This window comes from Psittacula echo (genome assembly GCF_963264785.1).
Source record: "Psittacula echo genome assembly, chromosome: 7".
In the NCBI taxonomy this organism is placed as follows: domain Eukaryota; kingdom Metazoa; phylum Chordata; class Aves; order Psittaciformes; family Psittacidae; genus Psittacula; species Psittacula echo.
The window spans coordinates 23,980,252-23,992,667 of record NC_137740.1 but is presented as its reverse complement, the minus strand read 5'-3'; the positions used below and the strand labels follow the sequence as shown (position 1 = coordinate 23,992,667).

Below are 12,416 nucleotides of genomic sequence, written 5' to 3'. Positions count from 1 at the left end.
AGTCAAGGACAACATCCCTGAAAGTCACGTTTTGACCATGACCATGCATGAAGCAGAGGTTTCTTGCCCAGCTCCCTCAGGGCAGGGTGGTTGGGTGTAAAAACCACATGCTTTAATTCCTGTGGTAGTGAAGGTGCAAGAAAAAAAGCAGGGTCAAGCAGGCCCCAAAGCTGTCACCACCCACCTAAGAGGATACTTAATGAAACCCATAGTGAAACTGAGGAGCAACACACAAAATATTTTGCTCTTAAAATACTTCAGAGCAAAATACAGCTCTAAAATGGGAAGCTCCCTTGTTCTGCAGCCAACACAAGAAGCTTTCCAAGGGACACTTATGGAGGGGAGAGCGGATGGCTTGTACAAGGTATGGATGGTCTGAAGGGGTCCCTGGGGGCCACTCAGGAAACACTAGAGATCCTGATTTAGAAGCAGTCTTTATGGAGATAATTTCAAATCCTTTTTCCCCCTCATATTTGCTCATGTTGTTTCCAGCTCTTCGGGGCTCTGGGCCACAATCACCCACATAGCCCAGATACCCTCACTCTTCCTGAGCCTTGCTGATGCCAGTGGGAATTAAGCCTCAGTTGGACACTCCAGGGGGTTTCCATCCCTGCAATAACACAGCGAGTTAGGGAAAAGCAACCTTCAGTGAACAAGACCTTCTGGAATAGCCTGAAACCCCCAGGATCCCTTCCCTGTGTAGTCCTGTGGGAGGCTCAGCAGTGAGCTGCATCTCTTTCTACCCCTCCCTCTCCCAGCACAGCCTTCTAAAACTCATGGACAGAACGCAGCCGATGCCCACATGCATCCCTGCTATTCCCCCTGGGTGTGCAGGGCAATGGGAACTCTGCCTTTGCAGAAGAAGTTTGCAAATGGCATTTGTTCCTTCTTCCACCAAGAAAGACTGTTGAGAAGCTCTAATGCAGACCTACATACACAAAGCAAAACTGCCTCTTGGCAGCAATGATCCTTACATGCATTCAAAGAACAAATTGGGGCTCCCAACCTGAATTACCAAAAAATTAAACATATGTCTCCATTCATCCAGGCAAGGAATTAGACGTCGATCTATCCTGATTCCATCTATTTCAACTACAGTCAAGGGCAGGCGCTGCCTTCCCCACACAGAGACCCTGGGAAGGCTCAATGGCCCTGGAGAGGTCTCCATCCCACACAGTTTTTCCTGGGCAAGGGAGCACCCTGGGCACTGTATCCCCAGTGAGCTCCACAGCAAGGGTGCTCAGAGCCTTGGGCGGATGCTCAAGGCCATGGGAGGGTGCTTGGGGCTCTTGGGAGATGCTCAGGGCCACGGGGTGATGCCTGGGGCCATGGGGGGGGCTGAAAATACCCTGAGTCACTTCTGCAGAAACTCACAGCACACACAGGACTGCAGGTCCATGAATAATATGAGGGAGCACACCATAAACTGGAGCAATATCAAAAAGATTTGACTGTAATTACAAAAGCAATAAACCCCAATCTTTAAATCCAATCAAAGCCTCAAAATTATCTGCTATCATGTAATAGCTGAATGAAGGCGAGCACTGGCAGGGGCGTGGGGATCAGTTGCAGAGCCAGAAAACAGCCTTGCAAAAAACCCCTGAGCTTTGCTGCAAGGCAGCTAAGATGCCTTATTGGTCCGTAGCACCAAAGCCTCAATACTCCTTTCAGTGGGCAGGGAAAGCCTGTCCCCCAGCTTGCTACAAAGAGCTCCTTAATGCAGGGTTCGTGTTTCTGAGGAAGAGGAAACATACCTTGAGATGCTCCAGTGACGGGAAACGCCAGCAAGCCCAGGTGGGAGATGCTCTGGCAGGTACAACTCATGAGGGTGTCTTCATCTTTGAACTTGATGGTGAGCAGTAAGCGGCCTTGCTGTGAAGCCAGGGGAAGTGTGTCTTTTTAATGACAAAAGTTTGTCTAATGCGTCATATGCAAATAATAAATACTAGTAGGATAGTATGGCACTGCTGTGAAGTTCAACTACTGCAGCAGGAGGGTCAAGCTGACATGGCTGGATATGCAGCTCTCAGTAGGAGAGGAGACCTTTCAGGAAACAGCCAATAAAATCAGGGGCACATGATAAACCAAATGGATTTTTTTAATTTCACATTTTAAGGAAGGATACAGCTTTGATGCTGGGAGCACTGAGACTTGTCTCTAGTTGTGAGAGGCACTAAGGACAGGACAACTCCCAGCTCGAAGTGTTAGTCATGTCTGTCTTTCTTCATTCCCAGCCCCTCCTCAAACATTCCTGGGAGGGCCCCAGTACACAGTTGCCCATGGGGCGGCACTGAGATTGGTCACTGCTGCTGGGGAAGCAGCTGCAAAGTCATGCCCCATCCTTTGGTTGCTTCTCCCCAGAGCCATCTGCATGGCAGTGCATTCAACAGCCCATAAAGACAGTAAACCACCTTGGATGGAGGTGTTGCTACTATGGAAGAAGCCACACTCCTTATTTCATCCTGATCTACAGCTGGATGAGCCACTTTGCTGCTGACACATCCCCAGTAACTGCCCTGAGATGGCCGGTGCCTGGACCCATGGGCTGGCAGGTCTATGGGCAGCACACTGCCTCAGTAGCAGGGAGCTTTGCCACTGTGATCTCACCCCACAGCCTCAAAACATACTGCAAACTTGGGAAGCAGCTCATGGCACCTGTGCTCACTGGGATAGGTGCTCCAGTCTGCCTGGAGGGCAGGCTGCAGGCAGCAGCAGGGGATTTGGGCAGGCAAAGTGCGATGAGTAGCCAGGGACCAAGAGCTGCCACTGGGTTGAGCACGTCCTCCTCTGGCCAAACACAACGCAGCCTCTTTGGTGTGCAAAGATTCTTCCATGCAAAGCAAGCTGGAAATCTCCACCTGCTCCCAAGGCCAATGCAGAGTGCCAAAAAAGAGGGTTTATTTAAGCCCAGACTCTCTTATCCTGGCAAAGCATGACAGTTTCTTGCTTGCAAAATACACTGGGTGCAGTGGGTCATTGCCTTCACTTTTGTTCTCCTCTGTGCCCCTGCTCACTGCAGATGGTGCAGCAGCAAAGCCAACCTTAGCTGCTCAGAAATGCCCAGGACAGCCAGGTTCCCTCCCTGAGTGGGTGGCACTTACTTGGTTTTCTCCCTTTCTCCACCTGTCTGGGGTAAGCAATGCCAGTGCTAACACTTTATCATCATTAAACCTTCGTTGTCACGATGAGCCCTTGCTTTCTCATCTGTCAGTGGCACCAGCCATGCAGCGAGCATCTCCATTACCAGAATAAATAGCCCTTAAAAGCAAAGGTAAGTGGCAAACAGCCTCTAGGCACTCAGAGCATCTGTGCAAGCAGTGAAGCCCCCTAACACCTCCTAAGTTCTCCTAAGTCCCCTGCCTCCAAGGTGGCAGCACTGACCCACCATCCAGTGCCACTGAAACCCGTGGCTTTGCATCCCTTCAGGGAGAGGCTTTGCACACTTGCAGACAGATAGCTACATAAACAGCCACAGGCACCCAGGGGATGTCGGTCCAAGGATTTTAAACCCTGATTTTTATTACAAAGAAGTGTAATATTGGCACAATCACTCACATGGGGCAGCCAAGTGAGAAGAGTCCCCTTGAACCTATGCCCAAGAGGCCATTCCCCAAAAAACTGTCCCCTTCCCCCATGAGAAGGTGGTGCCTCGGGGGTGCCCCATGCCTGGAATACACTGTGCTGGGGACATCCCCTTGCTGGTTGCATGGTGCTGCACTCCCTCTCCTTCCTCCTTCTAGGTCCATGGGGCAAAGGCAGCTTCACGGCTCCAGTGGGATTTGCAGCATCCCCCAGCGACATCAGGGCATTACAGATTCCTGGGGTTTTTTAGAATGCAAAATGCCCTTTACACCAGTATTGCCAAGCACAAGGCTTCTAGATGTTACATAAGTATATTAAAGTAATCAAGCCCCACATTCAGACTTTAAATCTGGCATTAAGATGAAACCCTGGCAGCTCCATTCCTGTACAGCAGCCTCAAGGCTTCCCTACAGACAAGACAAAGGAAGGATCTTTAACCCTTTTCTCTACCTTGGGATAAGGCCATGCCATCCTACCCTTACCAGCAGGTTGGGTACATCCCAGGTACTTCATGTGCCCCCCTTTAGCTCACTCATGCAGAGCAGCTTTTCTGCAGGAACCACCACATACCTGGAGTTTGCATGGGGGCAGATTCATGCCTATTTCATAGCAGGGTAAAACTGGGCCCAGAGGTAGCAAGAGTAAGGCAGGAATTACAGGGATGGCTCAGCCCTTTGACCATCTGAACATTGCCATTGATAACAGACTGGGGCTGGGGGCAGCTTGCATGGTCCTGCCAAGCTGAGGGTGCTAGGGGGCAACCATTTTGCAAGGAACTAGTGCATGGATATTGGCATTTCCATCGCTTGGCTGCACACGGGTTATTAGGAAAAAAAGATGATAAATAAAGATAAATGGAAGAGAGCTGAGCATGCCGGCAACCCTTCTCCATCATTCCTTTTCTTCCCTAAGCAGATCAAATTATGACCTGAAATCACTGAATACATATTTTATTATGTGGATAATTTAAAGGATGAGGGTGAGACAGAGAATTCATAAGGTACAGTCATGTTAAAAGACAAAGAGATCCCATTAATCTCCTATGGGAAAAATAAGGAACAAGAGAAAAGAGGGGGGCCACAGGTTGTAATCAATGCTGCCCTCTCCTCCACCTTGCTCTGGGTGAGCTGGAATACACAGGGATATCTTCTCACTAACATCCAGACATAAGCTGCTCCTTAAGATTACACAAAACAGAAGTAGCGCTCTCAGCTCTTCCCTTCGCCAGCAATGTAAACCTATCATTTCTCTTCATATTTAAAGAGCTTGGAAATTAGCTCTCCTCCTCCTCCTCTGTGCAGAGCTGGGTAGCCTGGGAGGGCATTGGGATGCAGCCATGCCTACCCACCAGCCCTGGGTACAGCTGCCCCATGTGCCCCCCTCCCGGGATATGTATCCCGCATCCCACTGCTCACCCAGGCTGGGCTGTGCCAGGGGCAGCGCTGTTGCGGTCTGCTGGGCTTTGGCCCATTTCACTCCAGCTTGGGCGCCCGTCTGGCGTCAGCTCAAGCGTGATGCTCTTATGACTTTGAGGGGTCAGCCCTGCTCTGCTTCCCCTCAACCCCTCCTCTGCCCCATAAAGTCATGGGGCTCTGCGCTCCACAGATCAATGCCAGCTCCAGGGTGTGTTTTGGCTGCCAGATCTTAATAATTGTTTTAATAACAATTAAAAAATAGTAAAACCAACTCTCTGTAAAATAACCCTATATACAGGTAGCTGAACCCTGGCACTGGGCTGGGTGGGCACGAGGGCTTGTACGTATACCTCTGATCTGGGACACCAGTGATGGGACAGAAGCCGCAGGTCAGGGCTAGTGGCTTCAGAGCAGCTCCTGCTCAGGAACAGGAGGATGAAAGAAGCGTGTTTTCCACCTTAAACCACCTAAATAATTTTATGGAGATTTTGACAAGTCAGATTAAGCACCGTAATCAAGACAAAGTTGTTGTTTAAATAAGGCCCCTAAGGACAAATCAGAGCTGCTGAGTGTTTTCGCTACCCAATCTTGCACATCTCATGGGTGGAGGGATGGGGTCATACCTGCAGCATGAGGTGCTCATCCCCCAGCAATCATCATCCTCACTGTGGGGCCCAGAGAAGGGGATACATGGGATGGTCCAGAGCCTTCGCATCCCCACAGCTCCATCGGTCAGAGCCCAACACTACTTGTGGCTCCCTGAAGCCCCATGGTGTCTGCCCTCCCCCTCTGCGAGGATCATGATGCTGAGTGAATTATGATGAGTTCACCTTTAAACGAACACATTTAAATTCTGAATTAAATCCCTCTGAGGCTGCTCCCCCTGCTTGGCAAAGCTTCTGGCACAGTGAGAGGCAATGGGAAAGGCCAGCAGGGCTGGAAGGGTGCATCAGGGCTCACTGGTTTGGGATTTGCATTGAGCTCGCGCTGCTGGCTTGGTTTCAGCTGTCACATGCTATTACTCACACCTCCTAAGGATGGCCTTTAATTCTTTTCAACCTCCGCCCTGCCCCAACTTCCCCAAAGTCTCAAAATTATTTTCCTTTGCTGCCTGAAAGGATTTTTCAGAGACCAAGTGACAGCGTGCTCCCCAGGGCTTGGAGCAGCGCAGGTGCCGAAGGATTTCAGGGAACATGACAGGGTTAAAGATGCTGATGGAGCTCACACCCCTCTGCTACTCATGCAGGTGTCCGAGTGAAAGACAGTTTCATTGCTCCTCACTGCCACGTTTTGGGAGTCAAACAAGAGCATTTAGGTTAATACACTGCTCCAAAAAAGACAAGGGAGACAGCAGCGCCTTTAAGAGAAGGCAAAACTGGGAGAAGAAAGAAATGAACCTGTGACTCTCTCTGCCTTTGCCACTGCATGGATCAGAGGCTTTATGCAAGCCACCATCGCAGATGAGACTAGTTTTTTTGCCCTCTCACTCCCCAATGAGCTATATTGCACTGCAGCCTGCTGATGGTAGCAGGCATGTTGCACACACTTGCTACTAGATTAAAAGTGGCTATGATAGGTAAGCAAAGCCCTCCTTCACCTGAAAGGCTCATGAAGCAGGGAGCCCTGTGTGATCCTGAGGTCTTAGAAGAACAGGAACCACCTTATCCCCTTGCACTGCAGATCAGCCAAAGAAGTTTCATAGTTGGTTTTCCTTCTCATAGTTTATTTTTAAAAGATGTAAAAACCCCTCACCTTTTCCCATTCCAAATATTTTTTTTTCTGTTGCTTGACGTTAAGAGGATGGATTCTCATTCTCCCCCTGCTGAGTAACAATGGCCAACCATTGGCCAGAGACAGATTTAAGATATGAAAGATAAGCTGAAAAGATTTAAAATTTTAGCGAGACCTTCTCAACTGAAATGGCTGGTTAACTTGTGGAGCAGAGGAAGAAGTCTTGCTTTAGTCCAATCAACCATTTAAACTCCTTTATGAAGACATTTAAGAATACCCAAATATGGCCTTGTAGTTGTACAGAGATAAGGATGAGAAGACCCTTGCCTCAGGAACCCATTTGCAGCTTACTCTGAAAGCAAAACAAAAGCAAACTATATGGTAATGATTCTTAGAAGGTTGTGGAGACTAGGGCTACCAGTGTCTCTCCAGAAGATTGAAGATATGGTCTCTGGTCTTTATGCCACAGATACTGCTATAATTCACTGCTTCCTATGTCTCAATTACACCTCCCTTATAGCCAAATCCCTTAGTTCCTCAACATTTAAAGCAGGTGACAGTCTCTGACCTCCTACAGATGCTCCACAAGAACTCTACACCGATGACAAGTGCAGCACACGGCCTCTGCACTGCTGAGGGGAAGGGAAACCCTTCCTGGAAAGCAAGAGAGGAGGATCTTGTGAGATTGGTCTCACAAAATCTCTTTGCAGGCAGTGGCGGGGACTGGCAGGAGGCAGGATGCAATTACCTCAGCTGGATGCCAGCCATGACGCTGAGGTTAACACCACTGCCTGCACGCATGGATGCTGCCGACACATGAGATTGTTTCTTCAAGGCGAATGCTGCAGTGAATGCTTTACTTCACCCCAAGACAGCTCCAGGTCTATGCTGGGTATTTCTGGCCTCCAAAATGCAGCAAGAAAGGGAAGAGGACTATTGAGCAAGGAAGGAGTTAGATTTGCCTTTCCGATTATCCACTGTCATTATGACCTTCCATAGTTAAACAAAATTACCCTAAACAAACAAGACTCCAGTACTCGGGTCGAACGCTGGCATTAGCAGCCGTCCACACTTACTGCTGACGAGCCCTGACATATTGATATTAATTTAAATTTTCCCTTGACCATCATTTTAGATTCCCTCCAGCACTGAACTTCCTTTTAGCAATGAGGCATGTTCCTCCTACTCTTCTACTAAATGCTTGAAAATTAATTAAAGAGGCTGTCTGGCCAGGCAGGGATTTAAATTCCCCTTTCTCAAAGCAAAAAACGACTCACCCAACACTTCTCACAGGAACACAAGCACTGGAGACAAATCCATTCTGAAGCAGCTTCCAGCCAAGGGCTTTGTAACCCTTTCTTTCAAAAGAAGAAAATAAGAATAAAGACTCCAAGTGTCCACCACCTGCAACTGATTTTTGCAAGGAGAGCTGTTAAGTGCTGGAACAGATTTTCCAGAGGGACTTAAGAATCTCCATTCCTTGCTCACAACTTGTTGAATTGTGAACATCCTCAAGCCCTGGAGCAACCCCATCCAACTTTGAGTCAAGCCCTGCTCTGGGCAGGGGGTTGGCCCCGAGACCTCCAGAGGTCCTTCCCAAACTCAATCATTCTCTGACTCTAAAAAAAGGATGAAAATCATTTGTTGAGGAAGCAACTAATTAAAAAAAGTTATTGGCCAAATGCTATTAATCCCCCCCCCAGTACAGTAAGTAATTATATGCAACTTCATATGCCAACTGCAAAGAATTACCTGAAGGAAAGAAAATTAAGGAGATTAAAATTAGAGTCTACCACTTGTGACAAAGAGACCAAGACAAAAAAAATGCCTAAACCCCCCTTGTGTTTATGAGCTGCTGTGTTTCTAATTAGGGCCAGATACAAAATTTGCATTTTATCTTGATTGAAACAGAATGAAAATGGAAAAAATAAAGGCAGCTGATGTTAAACTCTTTCTCCCTGCTTAATTCACAGAGTAACCTTACAGCATGCAAAATAGCTGGTTTTTAGTTCTTCTTTTAAGATTGCAGCTTCGTCAGAGTAATTTCAATTTAACACACGGAGGACCTTCAAGTGGGAGAAGAGAATGAATGAGGTCACCTGCCAAGCAGCAGTTGTGTAGCATGGAGCTGTGGTACAACAGCAGCTATAGCAGCAGCAGCTGATTGCAAAATAAATTAGTAAGCATTGATAAACCAGAGGCTGAGAGGAACCCACGCATGGAACCAGGGGAAGCTGCATGAGTGATGGCCATTGCTCCTTGCACCAGCCCAGCCTTCAAAGCTGGCTGGCTGGGAAGGATGCCCAGCAGCCATGAAGCACCAAATCCTCTGAAAATGCAGCCAAATGGCAATCAAGCTAGTGCTCAGCAGGACGTGTCAGACAGCTGCCATCAGGCAGAAGGAACCAATTTTGTCTCCTGCCACAGTGACTCCGGTGATTAACAGAATAGAGACCATCAGGTAGCACCTTAGAGAAGGACACAAGCTAGTGTGCAGTCTTCTCTCTCCCCTCCTTTTCTCCTTACACTCACTGGCATTAATAGAAACCAGCACACAGCATCTGGGGGCCATCCACACCCCTTGGAGTTGAGCATCATGTTTATTGTCAATAGACAAGACTCTCCAGAAGCCAACAGCAATTTTGGTGTGTTCCACACCCTTCTAGATTTGAAGGAACATGTGCGTCCCCTACAGCCCCACTAGAAACTGGCAATCAGAACAGAACCTATCCCTAGTTCTGCTGTAAGGCCTCATCCCTACCTTGTTCATATCCCCAAAAGCATCCTTATTTTTCTTTCGGCTGTGACCAAAGGATGTGAGAAGAACACACAATCCTCTTGGGAAGATCATAAATCAGGCTTTTAACACCTAGAGGACATGAGACACCTTTCACATGCCATCATTTACAGCTCCTTGATGGGTGGACCAAGACAGCAGCAGGGCCTTGCTTTGCTGACATGGAGAGTGAAGTCCCTGCAGCAATCCCAGTCTCAGAGGTACGAGAGAGACACATACTGCAATGAATGAACACAGATTCTGTTTGCAAACCAAAATGCTTCCCACAGGTATCACTATCTACATTGCACCTTTACCACCCACAGCTAGGAAAAGATGCTACGCCCACCAATTCCACTTTCAACTTTAAAGAGTTTTGGCAGCAATCCTGACAGCTCAGCATGACTGCTACTCGCAAAGACTGTCTGCACCTTCTTACCCGTCCCCCACCATCCTAGTGACAAAGCAACATCGACTTAGCATCATGGTTTATTCCCCCTCCATATGTACAATTAAGTTTATGCATGACCATTAAAAATAAGGCTACTTATATCATGGCTCTGAAACACATTACAAACCAACTCCATCCCCTCTCTTATTACAACATTCAAAACACTTGGCTTCCATGGTGTGCAGAGAGGGGCAAATGCAATCAGACCACACGGGCAATTAAGTGGTGCAGGCTTTGGTAACTGGATCTAGAAGCTTCCTCCTCTAGCTGAGATAGTCAAACACATCCAGGTCAGTGGGAGGGAGATTGTTATCCCACAATGTCTTGGTGAGGTCAGTTCAAGTCCCAGGCAACTGCAGTTCACCTCATCTCAGTCCCTTGCTGGTGGCAGGCAGCAGAGATGCCCAGGCTCACGTGGATGGAAGGACAACTTAATCCTCTCCTTTGGAGCTGCCCCTTTAGGTCAAAGCAGGCGCGTAAGAAGAGAAGGAAGAGGGGAAGCTGCCCTTCTCCTCTTGATGACCAGAGGAGTTGAGTCTTCAGAGGTGCCAATCTGGGTGACATTTCTCAATATTTAATACATCTAAAAAAAATAATTCATAAATCAAAAGAATAAACAAACCATATTATTATGGGATCTCAAAGTGAATTGCTTGCATGCCCAGGTAAGGCTTAGAGACTTTCTTTTTTTTCCAGAGGAATGAAGAACAGTCCAGATGAATTTCCAGCTACTTAACTGGAGAATGTGCAACTGAGGACACCCCTGTGTGGTCCTGTAAGCTCCCTTCCCAAGTAAATCTGTTCCCATATGCAACAAGAGAGAATCTTCCAGCTTCAGCTTGTGGCTCAATAAATTTTATTATTCCTTTTAGTTTTTATTTAAAAGAATTTGTTTTCCTATCATAAAAATTAGACAACCATACCACCACCAGCAGCAGCAAAGTCTGTGGAGTTAATGTTGATGGCAGACAGGTCACTGGTGTTTCCAGTGTTTCAAAATGTCCTAAGCAGTCCATAAATGGAAAAAAACCCAAACATGATGGTTTTGTGGAGGAACATCAAGGTGGTTTTGGTTTCTTGTCCTGCAGAGGATCCCAGATGAATACTGTCGCAGGAACCAAGCACCTCATCCCTTGAGAGAAAACCCTTCATACCAGCTCCAGTACCTGATTAGTAGGGAAAAAGAGGCATTTAGCATAGGAATTGATGACATTCATTATCTCCCTCATCAGCATATAGATCACCATGACAAGACTGACCCTTCTGTTTCCATCCCTTACCCTTTATTCACCAGCACGCAATAATACCACACAAATCGGATAAGCACTTGGCAAGGATCCCAATTTGGTGTCTGCTTGCACTAGGATAAATTATGACATGAAGCAAAACCATCCACAGTTGCCTCATTTCCACTCATCCCAATCAACCAGCTATTGAAAGTTTTGTAATAGAGGACAAAATCTCTGATCATCCGGTCCTCTGTGCTCACGTTTCCCTTGTCCACACTAAGGTGGTGCAGCAGCCTCTGAAGGCATGGGCTAGAGACAGCAGAAGAAAAGAGACTGGGAGGGCTGTCACAGCATGTATTAACCTGGTTTGGTTTTCCTGGGGAAAGCTTTAGAGCTTTAGCTCATGGGTACTGCCTGGCATTGCAATCTGCCCCCAGGCTGCAATTGGTTTGTGCAAACCCAATCAAACCATCCCACCTTCCTCTGTGTGCTGCCAAAGGCAAATGGAAATACCAGGGTTCTGACAGCCCTGGCTGTTTCCACTTTTCTGTCTACCTTCTCTCATTAACAAGTAAAATGCATGAGCAGAACCTCTCCTCTCTAATCATTCTCCTGTTGCTGCTGGATTCACTTCAAGACATCAAAAGCATCTGTGAATTTTGTCTGTTTTACTAAGAAGGAAGTGGCCAAAGTAATGAGCAGCCAATTTCAAAGGCTGCTAAATAAATTGCATATGAATGTGAGGCTACAGCATCACATGTTGCAACAGCAGGATTAACCAGGCCACTTGTGGCCTAGAAATTAGCTAAAAAAAATAAAAATAAAAATGACATGCAGTCAAACACAGACCACTTGGGGCTCTCCCCATTCCGGCTCTTTTTTCATGTTGACTTTCCCAGTAATGTTTAGACCAGCAACTCTGGTCTGGCTCCAGAAAGCTGCTACTGTCATATGGATGTGAGGGGAAATCAGCATGAGGACCTCAGCTTCAATCCAGCGTGTGACTTTGCAAACAGGAAGTAAATTGCTTCACAAGCACCTACAGAAAGCTGGCAGGGCTCTAGGCTACAAGCTTATGGCATTAACCACCAACCCCGAAATGCATGGTTGAGGTCAATGCTGCTGTGTACAGCTTGGGATGGTATTAGACCTGAGGTTCTCCAGAGGATCAGCACCAGTCTGGGTTTGGGCACTGATTTTGTCTGGATGTCTGACAGGCACGTAAAGAAGGG

At 47.4% G+C, this 12,416-nt stretch overlaps 1 protein-coding gene across 7 annotated transcripts in view; it reads right to left on the bottom strand.

The window, feature by feature from the left end:
• Window positions 1-9,519: 9,519 nt before the first annotated feature.
• Window positions 9,520-12,416, bottom strand: part of COP1 (COP1 E3 ubiquitin ligase) — a 130,625-nt gene continuing 127,728 nt past the window's right edge. For 6 of the 7 annotated variants that reach the window (XM_080622431.1, XM_080622432.1, XM_080622435.1 and 3 more), the window contains one exon: window positions 9,520-11,121. In XM_080622431.1, the coding sequence (XP_080478557.1) occupies window positions 11,104-11,121 (18 nt within the window). In that variant the 3' untranslated portion in view covers window positions 9,520-11,103. The remainder of the gene's footprint in view (window positions 11,122-12,416) is intronic. The other variant, XR_013957312.1, reaches the window with a different exon arrangement.